At 44.3% G+C, this 24,089-nt stretch overlaps 1 protein-coding gene across 1 annotated transcript in view; it reads right to left on the reverse strand.

Moving 5' to 3' along the window:
- Positions 1-23,742, reverse strand: part of PKD1 (polycystin 1, transient receptor potential channel interacting) — a 119,790-nt gene extending 96,048 nt beyond the window's left edge. Inside the window, exon 1 of the mRNA XM_043993391.1 lies at positions 23,441-23,742. Within this exon, the coding sequence (XP_043849326.1) occupies positions 23,441-23,727 (287 nt within the window). The 5' untranslated portion in view covers positions 23,728-23,742. The remainder of the gene's footprint in view (positions 1-23,440) is intronic.
- Between the last annotated feature and the right edge of the window lie 347 nt (positions 23,743-24,089).

Here is a 24,089-nt window from a genome sequence, read left to right on the forward strand (position 1 = left end):
ACATAGCCAACCAAAAGGCAAAGTGTGATCTCAAAGGCTTAAGAAAATAGGCTTCTGCCAGGCTCCTGCTTAATCCACCAAGAAAGGATTATTCCTGTCCCAACCTGTGGGTTCTAGGGGACCAGTCAATCAATCAGCAGTCAGATTCCAGAAAAGTAAAAATAAATACAAAGATGAAGGAGAGAGCTTCTTCTAACCCAAGGAAATTTGCTCAGGTACCTTTTCACTTGACCCTTTCCACTCCCCAATCCCCAAAAATTCCCTCCAGCAACAAAAGAAGGAAACCAAGAAGCTTACACTCAGATCCAAGGATGGGAAATGAGTGAAGAGAAATTAACTACCCAAGGTGGTGCCTGGGAAGGATATGCAACTACTACTACAAAAGTCTTTCATGTTGTCTTCACATAGTCAAGGGGAGAAATCAGTAGAAAGTCCCAGCCCATACTCCTCTTCCCCCTCCTCATACAGAGAACAGATAGTAGGGGAACAATCAGTGGCTTCATCTTTTCTTATTCGGATTGTGATAATTGCTGTCAAACTGGTCTTCTTGCCTCTAGTCTTTCTCTTTTCTAAGCCATCCTTTACTGTGCTACCTGTACTACCTTTTTTTTTTTTTTTTTTGCGGGGCAATGAGGGTCAAGTGACTTGCCCAGGGTCACACAGCTAGTGTCAGGGGTCTGAGGCTGGATTTGAACTCAGATCCTCCTGAATCCAGGGCCAGTGCTTTATCCATTGCTCCACCTAGCTGCCCCCCTGCACTACCTTTCTAAAATACGTCTTTGATCACGGCATTCCTCTACTCAAAAACCTGCTGTGTGTCCCTATTGCCTATGATGCATAAACGATTCTGACATTCAAGGCTCTTTACATTCTGGCCCTTCACATGTGCTATACTTTCTAGCCCAACATTTTCAACTTACCCTCTCTCATCTCTATACCTTTCCGACACCATTCCTCAATATCTGGAATTGACTTTTCCTCCCTTCTTTACCTTTTCAAGTCCCTATCTCATTCCCCTTCCCTCTTCAAATCCCAATCACATTTCCATATCCCTAAGTAAATAATGACACTCCCCACCCCCATCTCACTTCAGTAAGAAGACTGAGAACCATCCACTAGAGACTTACTCAGCTTCCCTCTTCAGACTTCCCAGAATCATTACCATCTCTCCCATATCAAAGAAATAAGAATGCCTACTCCCTAGTACCTGTGTTCTTAAGCCCATCACTTCTGTCTCATGAATCTTCCATTTCTCCCTCTCCACTGTTTACTATCTCCCTACAAACACACCAAGGTCTCCTTAATCCTAAAATTGTTTTCCCCAGATCCTTCTGTGCCATTCATTTTTCCAATCTCTTTTCCCCTTCACTGACAAACTTCTTGAAAAAAGAAGCCTACAAAAAGTTCTCTACTTCCTTAAGGTCCACTCTCTGCTCAACCTCTACAATCTCCTTTTAAGTCCCTCATCTTCACTGAAGCCTCCCTCTCCGAGGTCACCAGTGGCATCCCCCACACCAGATCCAGAAGCATTATTTCAGTCCTCATGCTCTCTACAAAGCAACTTACCTCGTCCTTCTTGCTCATGCTCCTCTTGACTTCAAGGGAACCACGCTTTCCTTGTTCTCCCTTCTCTTTCTTGATGAGAGATTCATTCCCTCTATTCTTCCTTCTCTTTCATTGGTTCCTTATCCCCCTTTCCTGATCCTTTAAGATGACTGTTCCCAAATTTTCTTTTTGCCCGCCCGCCCTTCTTTATCTGTGACCAGCTTAGGTGGCACAGTGGATAGAGTGCTGGGCCTGGAGTCAGGAAGACTCACCTTCTTTTTTTCTTTTTTTCGCGGGGCAATTGGGGTTAAGTGATTTGCCCAGGGTCACACAGCTAGTGTTAAGTGTCTGAGGCCAGATTTGAACTCAGTTCCTCCTGAATCCAGGGCCGTTGCTCTCTCCACCGCACCATCTAGCTGCCCCAAGACTCACCTTCTTGAGTTCAAATCTGGTTTTAGACACTTACTAGCTGTGTGAACCTGAGCAAGTCACTTAACCTTGTTTGTCTCAGTTTCCTCATCTGTCAAATCAGCTAGGAAATGGCAAACCACTCCAGTATCTCTGCCAAGAAAACCCCAGATGGGGTTGTGAAGAGTCTGATACCACTGAAAAGACTTAACGTCTTTGTCTATCCCCCTGATCTCATTCACAATCACCATTTTAACTATCATCTCCCAGATCTTTATTTCAACCTTGATACACATCTCTCAGTTGCCCTTCTCTGAATGCCTTTTTAAAATCAACATCCTTTTATAAAGTCAGAAATGAAAGTAAAACTTCACAAAATGGTGGTTTTGTCCTGATTTTTCTTTTGCAACATGACTGATGTGGGAATATGTTTAATATGCTTGTACTGTATAACCTGTATCAGATTGCTTGCTTGTCTTGGGGAGGAAAGAGGAGGGAGAAAAAATTTGGAACTCGAAATTTTACAAAAATGAATGTTGAAAATGATCTTTACGTGTAATTGGGAAAAAATAAAATAATATAAATTTTTCTTCAAAGATTTCCACCATTTCTACTTCAGCAAACAGTTCCCCCTTGTTGGTGAGAATCAGGACCAGAAGAGTAGCTTCCCTCTTCCTTCCTTCACATTTCAAAAGATGAAATTATGATTAAGGTAAGTCAAGAAATTATGAGCTGCTCTGTTTTTGGCAAAAAGACAGCTTCAACAGATGTTTGGAAGTACCCCCTATCACTATTAGATATATTAGCTGCCCCCAGTTTCCCTATCTTTAAAATGATGAAAATAGACTAGATGACCTCTGAGATACCTTCTGAATCTAAATCTATGATCAGAGTTCGTGGAATGGCATGGAGGACCCCAAAATAATGCCCCATCATCTGAAAATATCTCCCCCACTGATGCCTGAAATTTTAACAGTAGTGATTCATTCCTTTGAGTATTCACTCTAGTTATCTTTTAAAATGTACATCTTCCTGGGAAGTCAGTTATATCTCAGCATAAACCAGGTGAGGATAAGTTTTCCTAAAGCCAGGTTAGCACTGGAGCACTGGGTGCTTTAAGTTGAGAGAGAAAGAGAGGGGGAAGGGGAGGGGAGGGGAGGGGAGGGGAGGGGAGGGGAGGGGAGGAGAGGGGAGGGGAGGGGAGGGGAGGAGAGGGGAGGGGAGGGGAGGAAGAGGAAGAGGAAGAGGAAGAGGAAGAGGAAGAGGAAGAGGAAGAGGAAGAGGAAGAGGAAGAGGAAGAGGAAGAGGAAGAGGGAGAGGAGAGGAGAGGAGAGGAGAGGAGAGGAGAGGAGAGGAGAGGAGAGGAGAGGAGAGGAGAGGAGAGGAGAGGAGAGGAGAGGAGAGGAGAGGAGAGGAGAGGAGAGGAGAGGAGAGGAGAGGAGAAAGAGTTCAAAAACTTGCCAACTTTGGGGTTTTGACTAGAGGAGGTTCCTGCAGAAATCCTCCCAGAAAAGCTAAGGCCCCTCCTTTGCAGGGTGGTGGCCAGAGATCAGATAGGGGCCCTGTGCTCAGTTCAGTGGATCTCAACCCCTCACACTTTACTCTAGAGCCTTATCCCCCTGACTCCTCTGGCTCTGGGATCCTTAATTGACACCCACTTCCCACACACACACCCCCCAACTCTTCTTGGCAGAGGAAAGGTAATGGGAAACAAGAAGTGTCTGCAATGCTAGGAGGGAGAGAGGACTGGGAAGGGGTCCAGGAATTGCCAAATGGAAACTAATCTCAGCAGGAAATCATTGCATCACACTTCAGACATATTCCCCCAACCCCCTTCCACCCTTCTGTGAAAAAATCTCCCCAATTCCTTAGTGTGGTACAATCCTGAACACACACACACACACACACACACACACACACACACACAAACACACACACACAAACACACACACACACACACCCTTCTCTCCCCTCTCCCATCTAAGAACATGGGAAACCTTAGCAGCAGCATCAAGGATCTGAACCCAGGAGCACATGTTTGGGGGGAGTAGAAGAGGGATTGAAGACCTACTCAGGCCCATCTCTCCCAGGACAAACTGCCTCTTCTACCTTCCTTCTCACAGCCTCACATAAGGTGCCTCCAGGGATGGCAGCTCAGAAAAGACATAAGAGAAAGAAGGGAGAGCCCCTTCCCCAATGCTCCAATCTTCTTGGGTGCCTGGGCTGGGGGCAAATCCACGCTGTCAGTTCCAGATGTGGGGGGAAGATGACCTCATTCTTCTCCACAAGAAGCAAAGTCTAAAGCTAGAACATACCATATGGAGAAGGAAAAGGAATGGGGTGGGGTGGGGGGGAAGATGCAAGAAAGAGCTTACATTTCTATTGGCTGAGACAGTAGAGAACACTCCTAAGAAGCCAGGTCAAGAAGTGGTGTCCAGGGTTCAGGCCCCTAGTGAACCTTCTGGTCCTGAGAAAGTCCCAAATAGTCAGTGTGACCCTCTCTCAAGGGCATCCAGTATGCACAAAGCCAATTCTCCCAAAATAGCAATAAACAAAATGAATGCTGGATAGCACCCCAAAATAGAATTTGAACAGAAAAAAAGCTAAAAAAGAATTGAGGATATGTGTTCTAAAGAAAATATAGCAAAGCTCTTCTCAGCAATACAATGATCCAGGACAATTCCAAAAGACTCATGGTGGAAAATGCTCTCCACATCCAGAAAAAGAACTGTGGAGTCTGAATGCAGATTGAAATATACTATTTTCACTTTTGGGGGTTTTTTCTTCTTCTTTCTTGTGGTTTTCCCCTTTTGTTCTGATTCTTCTCTCGCAACATGACTAATGTGGAAATATGTTTAATGTGACTGTACATATATAACCTATATCAGATTGCTTGCTTTCTTGGGGAGGGGGGAAGGAAGGGAGGGAGGAAGAAAAATTTGGAACTCAAAGCCTTACAAAAATAAATGTTGGGGGCAGCTAGGTGGTACAGTAGATAGAGCGCCAGCCCTGAAGTCAGGAGTACCTGAGTTCAAATCCGGCCTCAGACACTTAACACTTACTAGCTGTGTGACCCTGGGCAAGTCACTTAACCTCAATTGCCTCACTTAAAAAAAAAATTAAAAATAAATGTTGAAAAGTATCTTTACATGCAATTAGAAAAAAAATTAAGTACTATTAAGAAAAAAATAGAAAAGAAAGCAGCAGTCACTATCTTGACATCTATGAAGGTTATAAAATGAAAAAACAGTGCCCTTCCATTTCCTGTGTTCACGGCAGTACAAAATTCAAAGAGCAATAAGAGCCTGGGAGTTAAGTATGAACAAGAACTTGACCAAAGTGAAGCAGGTTCCTGAACCCCTTTCCTAGAATGCCTTTAAGAACAGGTAAGCTGGGGCAGCTAGGTGGCATGGGACAGCTAGGTGTCACAGTGGATAAAGCACTGGCCCTGGATTCAGGAAGACCTGACTTCAAAGCCAGCCTCAGACACTTGACACTTACTAGCTGTGTGACCCTAGGCAAGTCACTTAACCCTCATTGCCCTGGGGGAAAAAAAAAAGAACAGGTAAGCCGCCCATCTGTCTTGGATGGTTGGCGAATTGAGACTAATCAGAATAGCAAATGGAAGGATAACTGGAGGTGACTGACCCTTTTGGAGACTTTTCCTGCTACAGTGGGAGCCGGAATCTGAAGTCAGAGGGCCTAGGTTCAGATGCCAGCTCCTTCCCTTCCTAACTCTGTCACTGTGGGCAAATGACTTAGCCTCTCTGGGCCTTGGCTTCTTCCTCTGTGAAAATGAGTGAGGGATTAGGTGGTCTTTAAGGACTCTTCCAGACCTAAATGGATGGTCCAGAAAGATTTTAAGAAGCAGAAAAGACAATCTGAAATCCTAGATCCTTGCCATTAAAAATAATACCACTTATATATATAACCTATGTCAGATTACCTGCTGTCTAGGGGAGGGGGGAGGGAGGGAGAAAAATCTGAAATTGGAAAGCTTGTATAAACAAAAGTTGAGAACTATCTTTACATGTAACGGGAGAAAAATATAATACTTTATTAATTAAAATTTTTTTAAAAGATGGTGATTTCTAAATAAAATAAAAACAAATGAAAAAAAAATACCACTTGAGCACCAAAATGGGCTGAGCTGTATCATTAGGCCCCATATCCAGCCTAAGGCATTCAGAGTCCCTCTCTCCCCTTGGCATTCTCAAGCCTTGGGCCCCCATCCTTTAGAAGCTGCCAAACAGCACGAACCTGGTGTTCAAGGAATAAATGACATGACCCTTGTTTTCCAAGAGCTCATTTTGGCATGGAAACCTAGACACATCCTCAAGTCTGCCCCTACTTCCAAAAAAAGAAAAAAATATACACAAATAAGTACACACACATAAACCTACATCCTCCAGCACAGCGACAAGAACACATACACATGTGCACACAGAGACACGTGTCTGTGCACACTCAGATACACATCTCTTGTGTCCAAACAGGAAGAAATATGTTTTCATTTCAAAGTGAGGGGTGTGTATGTCTGTACTCACACTGCAACTACTGGACAGCTATAAACTGTATTGCAAAAAGGAAAATATTTATTCCTACCCAAAATGACTTCTCAAGTGTATAACTAAAACCCAGCCACTTGTACCCCTGGTTGTTGGATTCTATGATGTCCAAACACTTTCCAGAAAGGACCCAATTATTTTGCATGGCACCTCATGCAATAGGCTGATTAACCCATTTTTTTCTTTTTCTTTTTTTTTTTCCGGGGCAATGAAGGTTAAATGACTTGCCCAGGGTCACACAGCTAGTGAATGTCAAGTGTCTGAGGCTGGATTTGAACTCAGGTCCTCCTGAATTCAGGGCTGGTGCTTTATCCACTGCGCCACCTAGCTGCCCCCATTAACCCATTTTTAAAGGTTTTAGCCCAGAGATGTGACAGAATGTTGATTTGGGAGGGTACTCAAATTCTGTCCTATAACTCAAACAGGCAGTAGCTGCCTCAAAACAAGTCTGGGGTGCGGGGATGGAAACACTAATATTTGTCTACTCGGTCTGAGATTTTTGAGGACAAAGAACTATATACAAGTGAGGAAAACATGACCCTTAAGGAAATGCAAATAAGCAAGTCCTGCTTCTAAGAACCAAGACTGGAATCTTTTTTATAAAAATGCGTCAGTTCATAATTCAAATTGCATTCATTCTTTCATTCGACAAATATTTATTCTGATGCCTAGCCTTAGCAAAACACTGGGGGTAAAATAGCAAAAATGAAGTCCCTGTCCTCCAATGACTTTACATTCTACTGGAAGAAATCACATGTACATAAATGTCATTAGAAATATACTCAAAGTATTGGTCCAGTATACTCAAAAGCTAGGGGAAATCAGGAAATAGCTCAGCTGCATAAAAATACTACCCATCTCCTACCCTCAATGTTCATTCACTTTCTTCACCACTACCAACACCTTAAGTGCTAACCACTGCCACCAACTGGCAGGTAAACCCATGAGCCTTAGGAGTGTCAGCACTCACCGCCCTGCCCAGACCACTGATCCTGCTTCCAGCCCAGCCCTGAAAGCCAGCATCCCAGGAAACAACGACCCCTATGGAGATTCAGCTTGGTAACTGCTCCTGCAGGTACTGCAGCCACCTCCACTGAAGACCCAGAAAAAGAAATTCTCATCACCAAGCGCCCAAGTCCTGCTAAATGGTTCAATATCAAGAACAGATATTAGTGGATGTGACATTAAAGAAGAATTAACAAGCAGCTTTGCTGCTGCATCCTAAGGAACAAGGACTCTTCTGTGCAGCTGAAACCTTCCATATTTGTTGTCTTCCACATTAGAATGTGATCTTCTGTCTTATTTCTCATTTGTATCCTCCCATATGTGTAGCCCTCCCATACCTCCCCAACTCAGTTCCTTCTATTGGCTTGGCTAACTTGGCTGTTCCTCTTCCTAGCATCCATGAGTGGCTCTGTGCTTTTTACCAGTCTCATTGGTTTTACCTTCTTTTCATCTAGTTAAGGAAGGAAGCCCTGGTTTTGTGTTCTAGTTATAGGACTCACAGGAGATTGTCTGTGGACAGGGCTGATTGGGTTTCCCCGATTATCTCTGCTGTTCTCCTCACTTTTCTTGGTCACCAAGCTTTCTGTGATATGGGATGTAATGTGTTAAGTGCATATGAGAGACACTGGAAGGTGTGAGGGCCCAGAAGGGAGAACATGATTAGTAAACTGCACATTGTAAGTATTTAAGAAATGTTTTTTATTCATTCATTCAAGGCTCAACTCAGGATGTCACTTCCTCCATAAAACCTGTCCTCTTCACGTTTCTCAAATACCTCACCTGGACTTCTTGGCACTTATTTCACTCTTCTTTATATCAGTTACTTGCATACTTGTATCCTTCCCCCCAGTTCTTTCTTCCAATCCTTCTTGAGATCCAAGTTTGCACTGGATCTATCTTTGCATCCCCAATACCTGACACAGTGTCTTACATGTTGTGGGTACTTGATGAATGTTTGTTAAGTTGAATGACTCCCAGATGGAAGGTACCTTAGAGATCCATCAAGGCACATGAGCTATGGGACCCACTTTCAAAAGCGACCTAGGGGCAGCTAGATGGCACAGTGGTTAAAGCACCGGCCCTGGATTCAGAAGTACCTGAGTTCAAATCTGACCTCAGATATTTGACACTTACTAGCTGTGTGACCCTGGGCAAGTCACTTAACCCCAATTGCCTGCAAAAAAAAAAAAAGCAACCTAAAGCAATAGAGAGAGGGAGCCATTGCCACCAGGGTGCTTCACCAACATTCAGTTTTCTCATCTGTAAAATAAAGCAGCTGGGAGGCAGCTAGGTGGTGCAGTGGATAAAGCACCAGCCCTGGATTCAGGAGGACCTGAGTTCAAATCTGACCTCAGGCACTTGACATTTACTAGCTGTGTGACCCTGGGTGAGTAACTTAACCCCCATTGCCCTGCAAAAAAAAAATGGGGGGCAGCTAGGTGGCACAGTGGATAGAGCACCAGCCCTGGTTTCAGGAGGACCTGAGTTCAAATCTGGCCTCAGACGCTTAACAATTACTAGCTGTGTGACCCTAGGCAAGTCACTTAACCCCAATTGCCTCACCAAAAAAAAAATAAATAAAATAAAGCAGCTGGACAAGATCAAGGAATATTAACCTTTTTTTGTCGTTGGGGGCAGGGGGTGGGGGTGGGGGAGAGCCCTGGACCCCTTTGGTGGTCTGGTGAAATCTATGGACCTGTAGGCAACTAGGTGATACAGTAGATAGAACACTGGACCTGGAGTCAGGAAGACCTGATTTCAAATCCAGCCTCAGATACTTACCAACCAGGTGACCCTGGGCAAGTCATTTAACTTCTGTGTCAGTTTATTCAACTATAAAAGGAGACAATAATAAGCACATACCTCCCAGGGTTGTTGTGAGGGTCAAATGAGATAATATCTGTAAAACATCTGGCATATGATAGGTATTTACTCCTCCCCTCCCTTCTCAAATTTTTATATACATAAAATAAGCTAACTGAGCATATTGAAATACAGTTTAAAAAAAAAGTTCACAAATCCCAGGCTAAAAAGCTGTCTACTGGATTTAGCCCTAGATTTCACCCCATGATCCCATGAACAGCAGTTGGAGAAAACCTGGAAAGCCTAGGACAGCATTATCCTTCAGAAAGCAGTGGGGGGTGTGGCCAGAGACTCAGAGAAGGTGTGGGTGGAAAAGGGACCCACCCTGCCCTACTCCCCATTTCCCAAGTAGGAGAGGTAGTGATGGCGGCTAGAGCCCTGGGCCACTATCTTACCAGTTTGACTTTCTGGGTTTATGGACACTGGCTCTTTGGAGAGGCTGAGCCCACCCACTGCACGTTCTCCCTTCTGGGCCCTCACACCACTCTTTTGATGTCTCTCAAATGCACTTAACACACTGGATGCTAGGAAGAGGAACAGACAAGTTAGCCAAGCCAATAGAAGGAACTGAGGTGGGGAGGTATGGGAGGGCTAAAAAGTCAGATTCCCAAAGTCTATCTTTTTCAGCCTTCTCTCTACTCTTTTTAAAAACTTCTTGGGTAGGAGGGCAGCTAGGTGGCGCAGTGGATAAAGCATTTGCCTTGGGTACAGGAGGACCTGAGTTCAAATCCAACCTCAGACACTTGACACTTAACTAGCTGTGTGACCCTGCACAAGTCACTTAACCCTCACTGCCCTGCAAAAATCTTGGGTAGTCACATTGGTCTCCCTCAATTATACCTTTGACCTTCCTGATTTTTCCTCGTTTTCTTCCTCGCTCTTTCAGTTCCTCCTCTAAGTCAATCTTTCCAAACCCTACCCGTCTTCTAAGAGTAGCTGCAGCCCCAGAGCACTGTGCCCCAAGAGGATCACGCCCTAACCCCTACAGCACTAATTACTATAGCCTGTGCCATTCATTTGGCAATAACTCACCTGTAGCTTTATGACACCTCCTATTCTGATTTGCCTTTTCTGACCCGTACTATTGTTTAGCTTTCCATGGGTTTGTATCTTGTTTCCTCCACTACACTGTGAGCTCCCAGAAGGCAAAGGCAGCACTCAGCAGCTGAACACAGAGAAGATACCCAATGCCAACAATTTTGTTGATGAGAACAATGAAGAAACTCAAGCACCCATGAACTGGTCCCAGAGCCTCCCTCACTTTTTCTGTATAGCCAGACTATCACCAAGAACAGGAAAGACAGAGTGTTCCTAGATCCCAGGGGGAGGATCAACACCAGGGGGGAAAAAAGAAAAAGACAGATTTAGCCTTGACTGAAAAGGGTAAATAGAGAAGAAAAAGTCTTTTTAAAATGATTTTTTTCTTTTCTTTTTTTTTTTTTTTCAGGGCAGTGGGGGTTAAGTGACTTACCCGGGGTCACACAGCTAGTAAGTGTTAAGTGTCTGAGGCTGGATTTGAACTCAGGTTCTCCTGAATCCAGGGCTGGTGCTTTATCCACTGTGCCATAAAATGATTTTTTTTAATTGTTTGGTTTTTTTGGATTTAAAAAAATCCCAGTCAAGATTTAACATCTTAGGGGCAGCTAGGTTGCTCAGTGCCTAAAGTTCAGTCCTTGGTCCCTTGCTCTTTCCCCTATAGTCGATGACTCTGAGAACTCATCATGCCTCTTGGTTTCAACTATTGCCTTAATGTTGATGACTCTCCAAAGCATCTTTCTACTCCAGAGCTAAGCTCCAATCCCTCATATCCCACAGTTTAAGGATAGCCGATAATTGTTTTTTTATTTTTTTGGCAAGGCAATGAGGGTTAAGTGACTTGCCCAAGGTCACACAGCTAGTAAGTGTCAGGTATCTGAGGCTGAATTTGAACTCAGGTCCTCCGAAATCCAGGGCCAGTACTTTATACACTGTCCCCGGCTTTTTTTTTTTTTAAAGAGACATCCCTAGGAGAAGGATTAGACTTCCTGCTTGGCCCTAAGGGGCAAAATGAGAAGCAATGGGCAGATCTTCCAAAGAGACATCATTAAACTAGGCATTAGAACAAATTTGGCGGTTACAGCTGCAGCAAAATGGAATGGGCTACCTTCAAAAAGCAGGCATTCTTTTTTTTTTTAATTTTTTTTTTTTTTAGTGAGGCAATTGGGGTTAAATGACTTGCCCAGGGTCACACAGCTAGTAAATGTTAAGTGTCTGAGGCCGGATTTGAACTCAGGTACTCCTGACTCCAGGGCCGGTGCTCTATCCACAAAAAGCAGGCATTCTTGATGCCTTCAAGAAGAGGTCAGGGATGTTAGAGAACTCTTTTTCAGGCAAGGGATGGCCTACATGATCACTGAAATTACCTTCAACTTAAATTCTGTCATTTCCACTTGAATATCTCAACTCGAGACGTGAGCTCAGCCTCTTAACTCTAGAGTCTCTTCCCAACTGTGACATTCTAGTCAGTGGCACCTACTATTCTACCAACCTGCAAACCTTGCCATAGGCTCTAACTTTTCCTTCTCTTTAATATCCCACATTGGATCAGTCACAAAGTCCTGTTTATTCTCCTTCAATATGCTTCCCCTCCATCATTTTCTCTCCATCCCCGTTGACACCAAGCTGATCTTGTCCTTTATAAATACCTGGCTGTTACTCGAAATACTTCCTGGGTGATTTTTCTGAATCCAATTCTTACTATCTCCAGTCCATATGACATTCTATTCCAGATCAATTTTCTTAAAACACTGTTTACGCAGCAAACCATTCTCTTACTCAAAAAAAAATCACAATAGTGTAGTTTCCTATTAGATCAAGTCCAAACTCCTCAGTTTGGCATTCAAGGTCTTCATCAATTGGCCTCAACTTAATTTTATATACATATATGTGTGTGTTTTTGGCAGAGCAATGAGGGTTAAGTGACTTGCCCAGGGTCATACAGCTAGTGTCAAGTGTCTGAGGCTGGATTTGAACTCAGGTTCTCCTGAATCTAGGGCCAGTGCTTTATCCATTGTACTACCTGGCTGTCCCCTCAACTTACTAGACAGGTAGAAAGGAGGATAGCATGCTGTACTTGGAGTCAGGAAGACGTGAGTCCAAATTTGCCTTAGACATTAACTAGGTATGTGACCCTGGACAAGTCATTTAATGTCTCTGGGCCTCAGTTTCCTCATTTGTAAAATGGGGATAATGATAGCACCTACCTCCAAGGTTATTGTGAGGATCAAATGAGATAAGATTTGCACAGTGCTATATGCATGCTAATTATTATAACTAATCAGCCTTCTCTCTCACTTCTTACCAACAAAGATCCTCCCTTCCTGCCAAGACAAGCTCTTCTCAGGCAGCATGCATGCCAGCCTAGTTTTTACCTTCATGTTTTTTATCATCCATCCCTTCTGCAAGGGAATGTATTCTTACCCCCTTCCTCTTTCCTATCCCAAGTGCTGCCAATCTTCCAGGCTGCCTCTTGGTGCCGTGGCACCAAGGAGGACTTCACTGAATACTTGGTGACTTGAGCCAGATTCCTCAAACTAGTCTTGAGGGGGCCTGCCAAATAGATGTAGTCTGGCTAGTAAAGACTTATGACACATAAAGAGGACACACCTGGCATTTCATTAAGACAAAGCTAAGTTAATATAAGCACATAATCAGGGAAACAGGCTCTTAATTGAACACGCTGTTATTCTTCACAACAGAATTAGAAACCAAACAAAAAAATGATAAATCTGTTAATGTTTCTTCCTTCCTTCCCACAGCTCACACATATATTGATTGATTGATATGCTGTACTCACATTCTCAAAGCCAGGCTTATATAGACAAAATGGGGCACATACATTCTTTTTTTTTTTTTTTTTTGAGGCAATTGGGGTTAAGTGACTTGCCCAGGGTCGCACAGCTAGGAAGTATTAAGTGTCTGAGGTCGGATTTGAACTCAGGTACTCCTGAATCCAGGGCCGGTGCTCTATCCACTGCGCCATCTAGCTGCCCCCGGGCACATACATTCTTACATATACCCTGGCTCTCTCCTATAGTTTTCAGTGTTTTGCTACATCTAAGAGCAGGATAAATATCCAATCCCATCCAACTGTTGTTGTTCAATTGTTTTTCAGTTGTGTCTGACTCTTCATAACCTCATTTGGGGTTTTCTTGGCAAAGACACTGGAATGCTTTGTCATTTCCTTCTCCAGCTCATTTTACAGAGGAGGAAACTGAGGCAAACAGGATTAAGTGACTTGCCCAGCATCACTGAGCTAGTAAATGACTGAGGTCTGATTTGAACTCATGAGGTTGAGTCTTCCTGATTCTAAGCCTGGCACTCTACTGTACCACCTAGCTGCCCCAATCCAACTAGCATTGATTAAACACCTATTACATGCAGGGCACTAGGCTATTTGCCAGAAATAAAGTCAAAACAAAAAAAATATTTAAAAAAATTTAAACCCCACAAAATTCTAAAGCTTTTAAATTCTTTCCCTATTCAGCAAAAGAAATGTTGTGAACTTGTCTTTTTTTTCCCCCACACTCCCTTTTCTTCCTTGGTTTTTCTTCCTCATTTAAACCTACCCCACCAAATCTAACCAAAGATACTAAACTCTCTTGTATGAAACAGTCTTCATCAGTCCCAAGTACTCCCAGATGCTGACATGACATGCTGTTGAATAAGTTGGATCTAAGTAGATCAGGGAAGGATAACTGGAGAGAGTCACCCTCATCTACTGCCTGTATCTACAAGCATGGAAGCTGAAAAACACTAGACATAAAGGAGAGGTAGGAAGATACATGAAGGAGAGGCCAACCAGAAGCTGGCAACAGACAAGGACAAGCTATGTCTTCTACTAGGAATCTGTGGGCAAGAGAAATCATACCAAGTAGGATCTCGAATTTTTTTTAAGGAATGTCTGAAAAGATGTGTTTCTCAACTCAGTGCCAGAGTATATCATGTGTAACAGAAGAAAAAATCCCAAACATGTGTGTACATGCACGTGCACTTACAACTGAAGTCATAACTAGGGAGGGGAGGCCAGGGCTTTGTCCCAAGTGCCAACTCAGGAGGGGCAGATTCCATCCCCTTGCTATATGCCTCATGACTCAAAGTCTATCCACCATCCTCCCCACAAGGGTGGGAAGGAAGGTGGGCCACAGGAGAGGGAAAGGAAGAAGAGCCGAGGAAAAGGGAGCAGCACTATGCACCAGCTGAGGAATGAGGAAGGGGACGACAGGTCACCCCTCTCCTGGCAAGACTACATCTTCAATCAGTGTCCTCTGTGCACTGATGCTCCCTACCCTGTCCTCTGAGCAAGTCTCAGTTTCTCACCTCTCCCAACCGCACTTGGTGCACCACCAGCATCTCCCAAATTGTTTTGGTCCGGAAGAAAAAAGTTTCTACTTGTGTATATGTTGCACATATATAGAAAGGTATAATTTAAGCACATCCATTAATATTCTCCCCCAGGTATTTTTAGTTCTAATGCAGTACACAGGTTTGATGGATACCAAATAAAACTCTCCTCTCCTTAATTTTATTTTCTTAGACAAAGTATTCTTAAGGCAACTAATATAATACCTCAGGTATCTGCAATAATGGAAAGGAGCAGGGAACTAAATAGTCTAAAATAAAAAATGACCAATTACTATTTGCTTTAAATCAATGAATGAATCAATGAAATATTTGAGAATCCCAGTCCTAAGCAGAAAACAATTAGCAAGTAGTCATTGAAAAGGTGGAGAGCAGACTTGTCTTTTTTGGAAAATTTTGAATTCCTTTTAACGACCCAAAGCTTCTCTCCCAAACAAAGGTTCATCTTTGTAATAGCAATAGTCTTTTGCTGTTGAAGTATGGCTGTGAGTCATGGAATACCACAGTCTCTGAAGAACTTAATTTGGGGATCACCCAAGGGCAAGAAGAGGCACATGGTGGGTAAAATCAAGCTGTGACAAATTAGGAAAGAGGGATTCTGCAGGGGAATGGGCATCTAAGAAGCAAAGAATTTGGGGGGCCAGTCATACAGTAAGAGCAAAGGACAGGATACAGACAGATCAAGTGGTACCCCTACAGTGTCAAGAGAATTAGTTTCTAGCATGTTAGATGGACCCTTTGTGGTCAGTTTATGAAAGGTCATGGACAAGAGTGACACAGGAGAGGCAGGCATGAATGTAATAGGTTGTGATCTTGGGAAAGAATACCTACATTGATGAGATCACTGATGCAGTGACATACAAAATGATAGATAATTAAGAAATAAATTGTGTGTAGTATAGAATATAAGTGCCTTAAGTAAGAGTTCCAAAGAAGAAAATGTTAGTGTATGTTGGAGTAGGTCCAGAGGGTATCATGAAGGATGTGGGTCTAGAACCAGACCTTAAAGGATGGGTAGAACCTCAACAGATAGAGGAAAGAGCTTAAGGAGAACAATGGGGAGCAAAGAGAAGAAAGGCAAATTTAGTAAGAGCACTATGGCTCTTTTTAGAAACTACTGATCCTTCTATTCTTGCTTAGCTCAAGCCAATATTAAAATTAATCAGTTGGAGGGGGCAGCTAGGTGGTGCAGTGGATAGAGCACTGGCCCTGGATTCAGGAGGACCTGAGTTCAAATCTGAACTCAGACACTTAACACTTACTAGCTGTGTGACCCTGGGCAAGTCACTTAACCCCAACTGCCTCACTAAAAAAAAAAATTAATCAGCTGAGGAAACTGCAGCAGGAAAGAGATTAACCCAACTGTGATGTATGAATGAGATAGGATATGATGGCATCCTAAAAAATGAGAAATTCAGGAAAACATGGGAAGATTTATATGAACTGCTGCAGAGTGAAGAAAACAGAACCAGGAGTACCATGTGCACAATGAATACAATGAAAACAACGCTAAAATTCAACAAAATACAAATCAAATACAATGATCAACATTGGTGCCATTCAACTAATGTTGGAACATAACTACTTCTTCTCAGTAGAGAGGTGGTGGATCACAGGTAGAAAATGTTAGGTACTCTCTCAATATTGGCCAGTTTTGCTTAACTGTTTTGTTTTTCTTTTATGAGAGAGAGTACCATGGGGAAGCAATATAAGGACATTGCAGGAAAGTAAAATGTAATCACAAAACATTTTTAATCAAATGAATTGGCAATCCTCAGGCAATTAGGCACTAAGCAGAGAGAAACTATTTAGGATTAAAAAATGTATCAATAACACACAAAATGGAGAGACCCTGAAGCACAGTTAATTGAGGGCTATCTGTATTCATATTAAAACATTAAGTTAGTACTGACTGGCACTGGCCAGAACTCCTATTTAGGAGAGGAGAGGAGAGGAGAGGAGAGGAGAGGAGAGGAGAGGAGAGGAGAGGAGAGGAGAGGAGAGGAGAGGAGAGGAGAGGAGAGGAGAGGAGAGGAGAGGAGAGGAGAGGAGAGGAGAGGAGAGGAGAGGAGAGGAGAGGAGAGGAGAGGAGAGGAGAGGAGAGGAGAGGAGAGGAGAGGAGAGGAGAGGAGAGGAGAGGAGAGGAGAGGAGAGGAGAGGAGAGGAGAGGAGAGGAGAGGAGAGGAGAGGAGAGGAGAGGAGAGGAGAGGAGAGGAGAGGAGAGGAGAGGAGAGGAGAGGAGAGGAGAGGAGAGGAGAGGAGAGGAGAGGAGAGGAGAGGAGAGGAGAGGAGAGGAGAGGAGAGGAGAGGAGAGGAGAGGAGAGGAGAGGAGAGGAGAGGAGAGGAGAGGAGAGGAGAGGAGAGGAGAGGAGAGGAGAGGAGAGGAGAGGAGAGGAGAGGAGAGGAGAGGAGAGGAGAGGAGAGGAGAGGAGAGGAGAGGAGAGGAGAGGAGAGGAGAGGAGAGGAGAGGAGAGGAGAGGAGAGGAGAATGATTTTGACAGGCTCAATCTGTTTAAGCTGGGAATCCCATACCTACAGTCAGAGAAATGTGGTCCACTCCATCTCCCTAACTCTGGTACAGTATAAACTTTCTTGTGGTTACCTCTGATAGGCCAGAAGTGGAAATGCACTAACAGCTGCAATAAATATTTTTTATATTCATGAGACCTTTCTATCTTTGGCTTCCATGGGGCATAGGGCAACAGTAGAATCTGGGTCAAAGGGCATGGATATCTCAGTCCCTTTTGTTTTGTTTTTTTGGTTTTTTGTGGGGCAATGAGGGTCAAGTGACTTGCCCAAAGTCACACAGCTAGTAAGTGTCAATTGTCTGAGGCTGGATTTGAACTCAGGTCCTCCTGAATCCAGGGCCAGTGCTTTATCCACTGCACCACCTAGCTGCCCTCAGTCCCTTTTTTAAAAGCATTATTCTAAATTGCTTTTCAAAGTGATTGGATCAATGGACAGTTCCACCAGCAGTGTATCAGTGTGTGTGCCACCTCACATCACCCCACCCCCACCCCCACCCCGTGATTTCTATCCTTTATCATCTTTGCCAATTTGTATCAACCCCTTCCATTTCTGGATGAGGAAATGGCTGGTCATCGGTGTTCAGTGATTTGTCCAAGTTCACGTAGGTATTATGCGGCAGAGGTTCTCAGACACCAAGTCCAGAGTTCTTGCCACCCATACCATGCTGCCTCATCATTAGGTTTAACTCTAAAGGTGATTCCATCTTTTTATGGATCAGCTTCAGGCCCTACAGAATATTTAGTCTTGGATCTCAACAGAGGAAGGTAGAGAGGGCCTGAAGTATGACTAGCAATTTGACAGCTGGGGATCCCCTGATCCACTCACTCACCCACTTAAATCATGTTGGACAGCTTGTTTGACTTCTCCATTGTACATTTTCCTTTCCTTAGGGAATGGAAATACTTCCTACTATCCTCATGATGGATACCACAGCTGTCTACAGAGTCCCTACACAAGAATGATTCCAGATGTAAAGACTCAAAGCATGAAACCACCTTGGGACAAGTGGGTAGGGAAGTCAACCCAGAATTCTAGAATCCAGTGTTGTGGAAAACACCTCTGAGGTCATCTGAGGTCATTCTGCACCTGAAGAGGGACCCCATGATCATCCAACTGCTTCACCTGAAGACTTCCAATAATGAGGATCCTTGTACCTTCTAATTTTCAATTTTTGACAAGGCACTCAGTCTCATGAGGGCATCTCAAGACTATAAGGAAGGGGGGTGGGGTGGGAAGCTAGGTGGCACAGTGGATAGAGCACTGGCCCTGGATTCAGGAGTACCTGAGTTCAAATCCAATCTCAGACACTTGACACTTGACACTTGACACTTGACACTTACTAGCTGTATGACCCGGGGCAACTCACTTAATCCTCATTGCCCTGCAAAAAACAAACAAACAAAAAACCCTCAAGCCTTGATGCATTCCACCTCCCCCTGATTGGAGGGCTGGAGGGAAGAGTACTACACTCCTCCCAATGTCTTCCTTTATAGAGGGCAGAAACTGGATTCTCAGCTCCTAACTCCACTTTGCGTCTGCTGTGTTGCCTGTTTTCAACTCCACAGAACAATATGACCTCAGACTGGGCACCCCCTTTTCCTGCCTCCTTTTTTTTTTTTTTTGGTGAAGCAATTGGGGTTAAGTGACTTGCCCAGGGTCACACAGCTAATACTTGTCAAGGGTCTGAGGGTGGATTTGAACTCAGGTCCTCCTGAATCCAGGGCCGGTGCTCTATCCACTGCACCACCTAGCTGCCCCCTTCCTGCCTCCTTTTGTGTGTTGTCTTCCCCTTTTAGAGTTTAAGTTCCTTGAGAGCTGAGATGGTCTTTATTTTTATTGATTGTATCCTCAGTGTTTAGAATCATACCTGGCACATAGTAGGTGCTTAATAACTATTGACTGGATTGGAAATTAAAGCTTCTTCCCTTTACTCTTAGCCTCCAAAAAACACCACTTCTGCCCCCAGAGCTTCCGTATTTTAAAATATTATTTAAAAGTTCAAAATTGCTAGCACTTTAAGTTTTGCAAAGTGCTTTTTCTCACAACTCTGTGAGTTAGGGGCTGTATTATTTACCCAGTTTTACAGATGAGGGAACCGAGGATCATAAAAGCTAATATTTGTAATAAGTAAATGCTCACTGATTATCAACTTAGTTCAACTCAATAAAGATGTATTAAGTACCTACTATGTGAAAGGAAGGCACTGTGTTGGGGATACAGTGACAACAATGGAATGGCTCCTACACTTGAAGAACTGATAGTCTACTAGGGAGATGCAACAAGAACGTAAGCAAATAAATTAAAACTATACAAAAAGTAATTTCTTTTTTTTCCCAAAAAGTAATTTCAAGAGGGAAAGTGCTAATTATTTAGGGGGAAGCAGGAACAACCTCAGGCATGAGGTGATGCTTGAGCTGTGCCTTGAAAAGCTGAGGCACAACTAGCAACTAAGGGGGTGCCCATCATTTGGGACATGACTAAACAAGTTACAGTATATGAATATTCTGGAACACTATTGTGTCATATGATAAAAAGAACATTTTCAAAAAAGCTGAGAAGACTTATATGAACTGATGCAGAGTGAAGTGAGAAGAACTAGGAGAACCATTTATAAAATAACAACATTGTAAAGATAATTTTGAAAGATTTAAGAACTGTGGTGATTGCAATGACCCACCATGATTCCAGGGGACTGGTGATGATATATGCCACTAACTTCCTGATAGACTGTTAGTGGACTCCAGATACAGAATGGAACTTACATTTTGGTACACAGTCATTGTGTGGATTTGTTTTGCTTACATGAATTTGTTTTGTTTTCCTTTTTTTCCCCCAATGAAAGGAGAGAAAATAAATGTAAACCGAAAAAAATAAAGAACTGAGACACAGAGCAGAGGAGACGAGTTTCTTTCAATCATGTAGTGTCAGAAGTGAAAATTATATCTACATAAAGAAACATATCTAAAGGAATCAAATAGAAATTCCCTGTCTGGATTTCCAAGGTTCAACAGAGGGTGGTTATTCTCCTTCCCCTCCACACCCCCCCCCAAAGTAATATTTACTCATTCCCATTATGTGTAAACTTTCTCCCCTCACAGTCTTCATTTTAATTCTATGGGTGATACAATGAAAAACAAGAGATATTATCTTCCCTCAATGAGTTTCCAATCTAATTGGAAAGAAAAGATATAAATATGTAAAAAGGTAAATGAGGGTAGTATGAATTTAAAGCAACAATGTTTTTGATGCAAGTAATATCACTAAGGAGTCTATGCCTAATAGTGGTCTAGAACAAAGCTTCTTAAACTGTGGGTTGTGTCCCCATGTGGGACTGCTTAACGGAATGTGAGAGTTGCAAAAAAACTGGCAACAGTAAAAGGTTATGTCTACCTAGTTTATATACCTATATACCCGAGGTCATGTAAAAATTTCTCAGGTGAAAAAGGGTAATGAGTAGAAAAAGTTTAAGAAGCCCTGGTCTAGAAAGGAAGAACTATTTCCTCTAAGTCTTGAAAAACAGAATTTGGCTCCTACTTTCTTTCCCACTGTCCACAAAGTGAAAGTATTTTTCTTGAAGCAAACAACTTGTGGTTATTCACATGTAGCTTGTCCACAACAAACGTGGAGTCCCAGGTCACCTTCCATTACTCAGCACACTCCTAGGTCACCTGACACCAGGATCATTTGTGCTCGAAACACTTAAGCTCATTTTAAACACTGCACTACAATATTTCCATAATGTACATCTGCTCCAAAATACCACGGTCTATTCCAAATCCAAAAATGATTTTTCTAGATTATCTTTCTCAGTGGTCTCCATCATTATCTGGCTTTTGAACCAGTAGTACTGGATTCAAATGATAGCTCTGCCATTTATGATTACATTTGTGACTCTCTGCTAGTTAACATCTCTGTGCCTCAGTTCCCTCATTTCTGAAATGAAGGGATTAGCCTAAAGCAGTATCAAGCTCAAATATAGTAGAGACAAATCCCTACAGGCAACATATTATAAATTCACTTTATCTGTATTGTACTTTTGTCTATTTTGTTCAACATTGCCTAGTTATATTTTAATCTGGTTCAGGCCACATTGCAGAGTTTGGAAGGCCAGGTACATATGCAGCCTGCAGCTTAATAGTTATTATTAGGCATAGAGGAGCTCTCAAGTCCTTTTCAGTTCCAAATATAAGATTCTATAGCCAATTATGGAGAGGTGAGGTATGCTGATTTTTTTTTTCCCCTCCCAGCCTCCTTTTCAGGTAGATGTCCAACTGCTTCCTCCTAAGCACTGTCACAGTGGTCTGACTTTTTATTTTTTTAACTGTATGTAGCCATTTTACTTGGCATAGTAATTGATAAGCAAACAACTCAATCTGATAAGCAAATAATCAGTACATAATAACTATTACACAATGTATAATAAAATAATGAAAAGCATACCAAATGGCGATAAGCCTGTCACTCTCCAAGACCCCAGTGTTCACTAAATATAAACTTGATCTTGACCCAGGAATCCTCAGAAGTATTCAGTTTGAGTTATCCCTCAAGCAGGCAAAGCAGTAAAACCGATGGTTCTCAAGGAAATTGGACTCATACCTCTGGAGGACTTGTCATTAGACACAAGTGATGCATCCTGGGGGCATGTTAGACCTGGAAATTCACTAGGGATTTGAGTGCACAGTTTACATTCCTAAGTGACTGTACATGAACAACAAAACAAACATCCTAACCTTGAAAACAGGGGAGGTGTTAGGAACTAGACACTTGTTCAAGAGAAGCAACTCAATGAAGATTAAACTGAACCCTTCAAAACATCTCCTAATACATGAAAAGTCAGTTCTGAGCAATCCTATACCAAATACCAGATTGGCCTGCTTGGAATTCTCTCTCCTCCAATTCCACCCAGGAGGACTTATGAGTTTCCTTCTTTACCACAATGAAGTTCTAATTCTAATTGAAACATGGTTCTAGGTTTTCCTTGCTTCACCCATAACACCTATCATTTTTGTGGACAGCAAAGCTCAGTTCCACATTTGGCCTGCCCTTACTCCCCATCGAGGAGAGAAATAACAATTTCACATTTGGAGGGTAAACTACAGAAGAAGGCTGGGACAAAGAGTCCCAAAGGATTTTTGTGGGGCTCTGACCCCCTTGGCTTCAAGGCAAGCCCAAATACATTTCAGATTAGTGATAATGTCTTTGCCATCCGGTGCCCCAAACATACAGGTTCCCCTTCTTCCAAGACCCTTGCAGAATTCCACACAGAAAAACCGTGCTAAATCCCACACATCCATCACCAAGTCAAGTGAGAAAGGGAGATAGATATGTGGTTTCCGTTGTCAAAGTGTGTATATTTCTGTTTGGGGTTGTGTCTGGGTCTCTGGGAGAGTTGGGAGGACAGCGTGAGTGTACATGAAGACCAAACATTCTCTTGGCCTCCATGGACCAAGCACAGAACCAGAGTTCAGCCCTGCTGCTTAGAGATGATGAAGCCTTACCCACAACTTTTTCTGTCCCTCCCCCACCTCCTCCTCCACCCCCTTGCCTTCTTCCAGGCCCAAAGCCATGGCAACAGCACTGCCAGCGTCTCCAGCCAAAGACCAGTTGGCAAAGAACAGGGAAAAGTGCTGTGAAGGAAGGGGAGAGAAGGCCCCCTTGCCCTGGGCCAAGCGGTGCAGAGACGGTCCCTAGTTCCCAGATCCCCAATCTGTTTGCTTTTCCAAGATTGTTCACAGCTTCCCTATGAGTTTGTGCCCCAGAAGAGAAGGGAGGAGGGGTGGCAATAGCCAGACCCTCCTATCTCCAAGTCGACTGTCTCTTTCAGCAGAAACACTGTAAACCTCCCGTTGAAACATTATAACCTGTCCCGAGACAGCCACTTAATGTGTCACCCAGGAAGGGTGCCCCACCTCCACGTGAACCCAGAGATCCGGGACGTACCATTTCCCTCCTGGGCACCCACGATACGGACAGCTGGGGTGGGGGGAGGTTGTGTGTGGAAAGGGGGGTCCGCAGGAGCTGGGGGTCTGAAGGGAGGTGGAGGAGAGGGCGGGCAAAGGGCTGAGGAGTGTGCGGGAGGGAGCAGGAGCAGAAGCCGCAGCGAGCGGGGAGCGGTTACTCACAGCGAAGTCACGTCGGGCGGAATGGGCAGCTCGGGCCCAAGCCCTCGCAAGCCGCGGCCGGAGCAGTTGACGCTGCAGGCACCGCCGGGCCCCGGGGTGCAGTCGCAGTCAAGGCCGCAGGGTTGGCAGCCCGGGTCTGGGGCTGCGGAGAGGCCCCCGATGCAGAGACCCAGGCAAAGGCAGAAAGCGAGTCGGGCGGGGGCGGGGGCGGGAGCAGGGGGCGGCCGGGGGCCGCCATGACCGTGCGGGGAGGGGGCTGCGAGCTGCGGCCCCTGTCCCCGCGGCATCGCTCAGTGCACCCTGCGCATGGCCCCGGCCTGGCCCGGCCCGGCCCGGCCCGGCGGCCGCCGCCCCGCAGCCGCAACCACAGCAGCAGCCGCGGCCGGAGCCAGCGCCGGAGCCGGAGCCAGGCCCGGCCGGAGCGCTCACGCCGGGCTCCCGGGCTGCATGGGCGCGCGAAGGCCAGGGGCCGGGCGGCTGGGAGAGCGGTGGAGTGCACGGGCGGCGGCGGGCTCGCGACCTTTCCCTTCCCGGCTCGGCTGCCGCCGTCGCCTGGGCCAGGCCGCGCTCGCTGTCCGTCCCCGGCCGCTCGCTGTGCAGTGCCGGGCCGGGGTCGCTAGGGCTCCTCCCTGAGCCGGGCCCGGAGGAG

The sequence above is a fragment of the Dromiciops gliroides genome, chromosome 1, assembly GCF_019393635.1.
Source record: "Dromiciops gliroides isolate mDroGli1 chromosome 1, mDroGli1.pri, whole genome shotgun sequence".
Taxonomy (NCBI): Eukaryota; Metazoa; Chordata; class Mammalia; order Microbiotheria; family Microbiotheriidae; genus Dromiciops; species Dromiciops gliroides.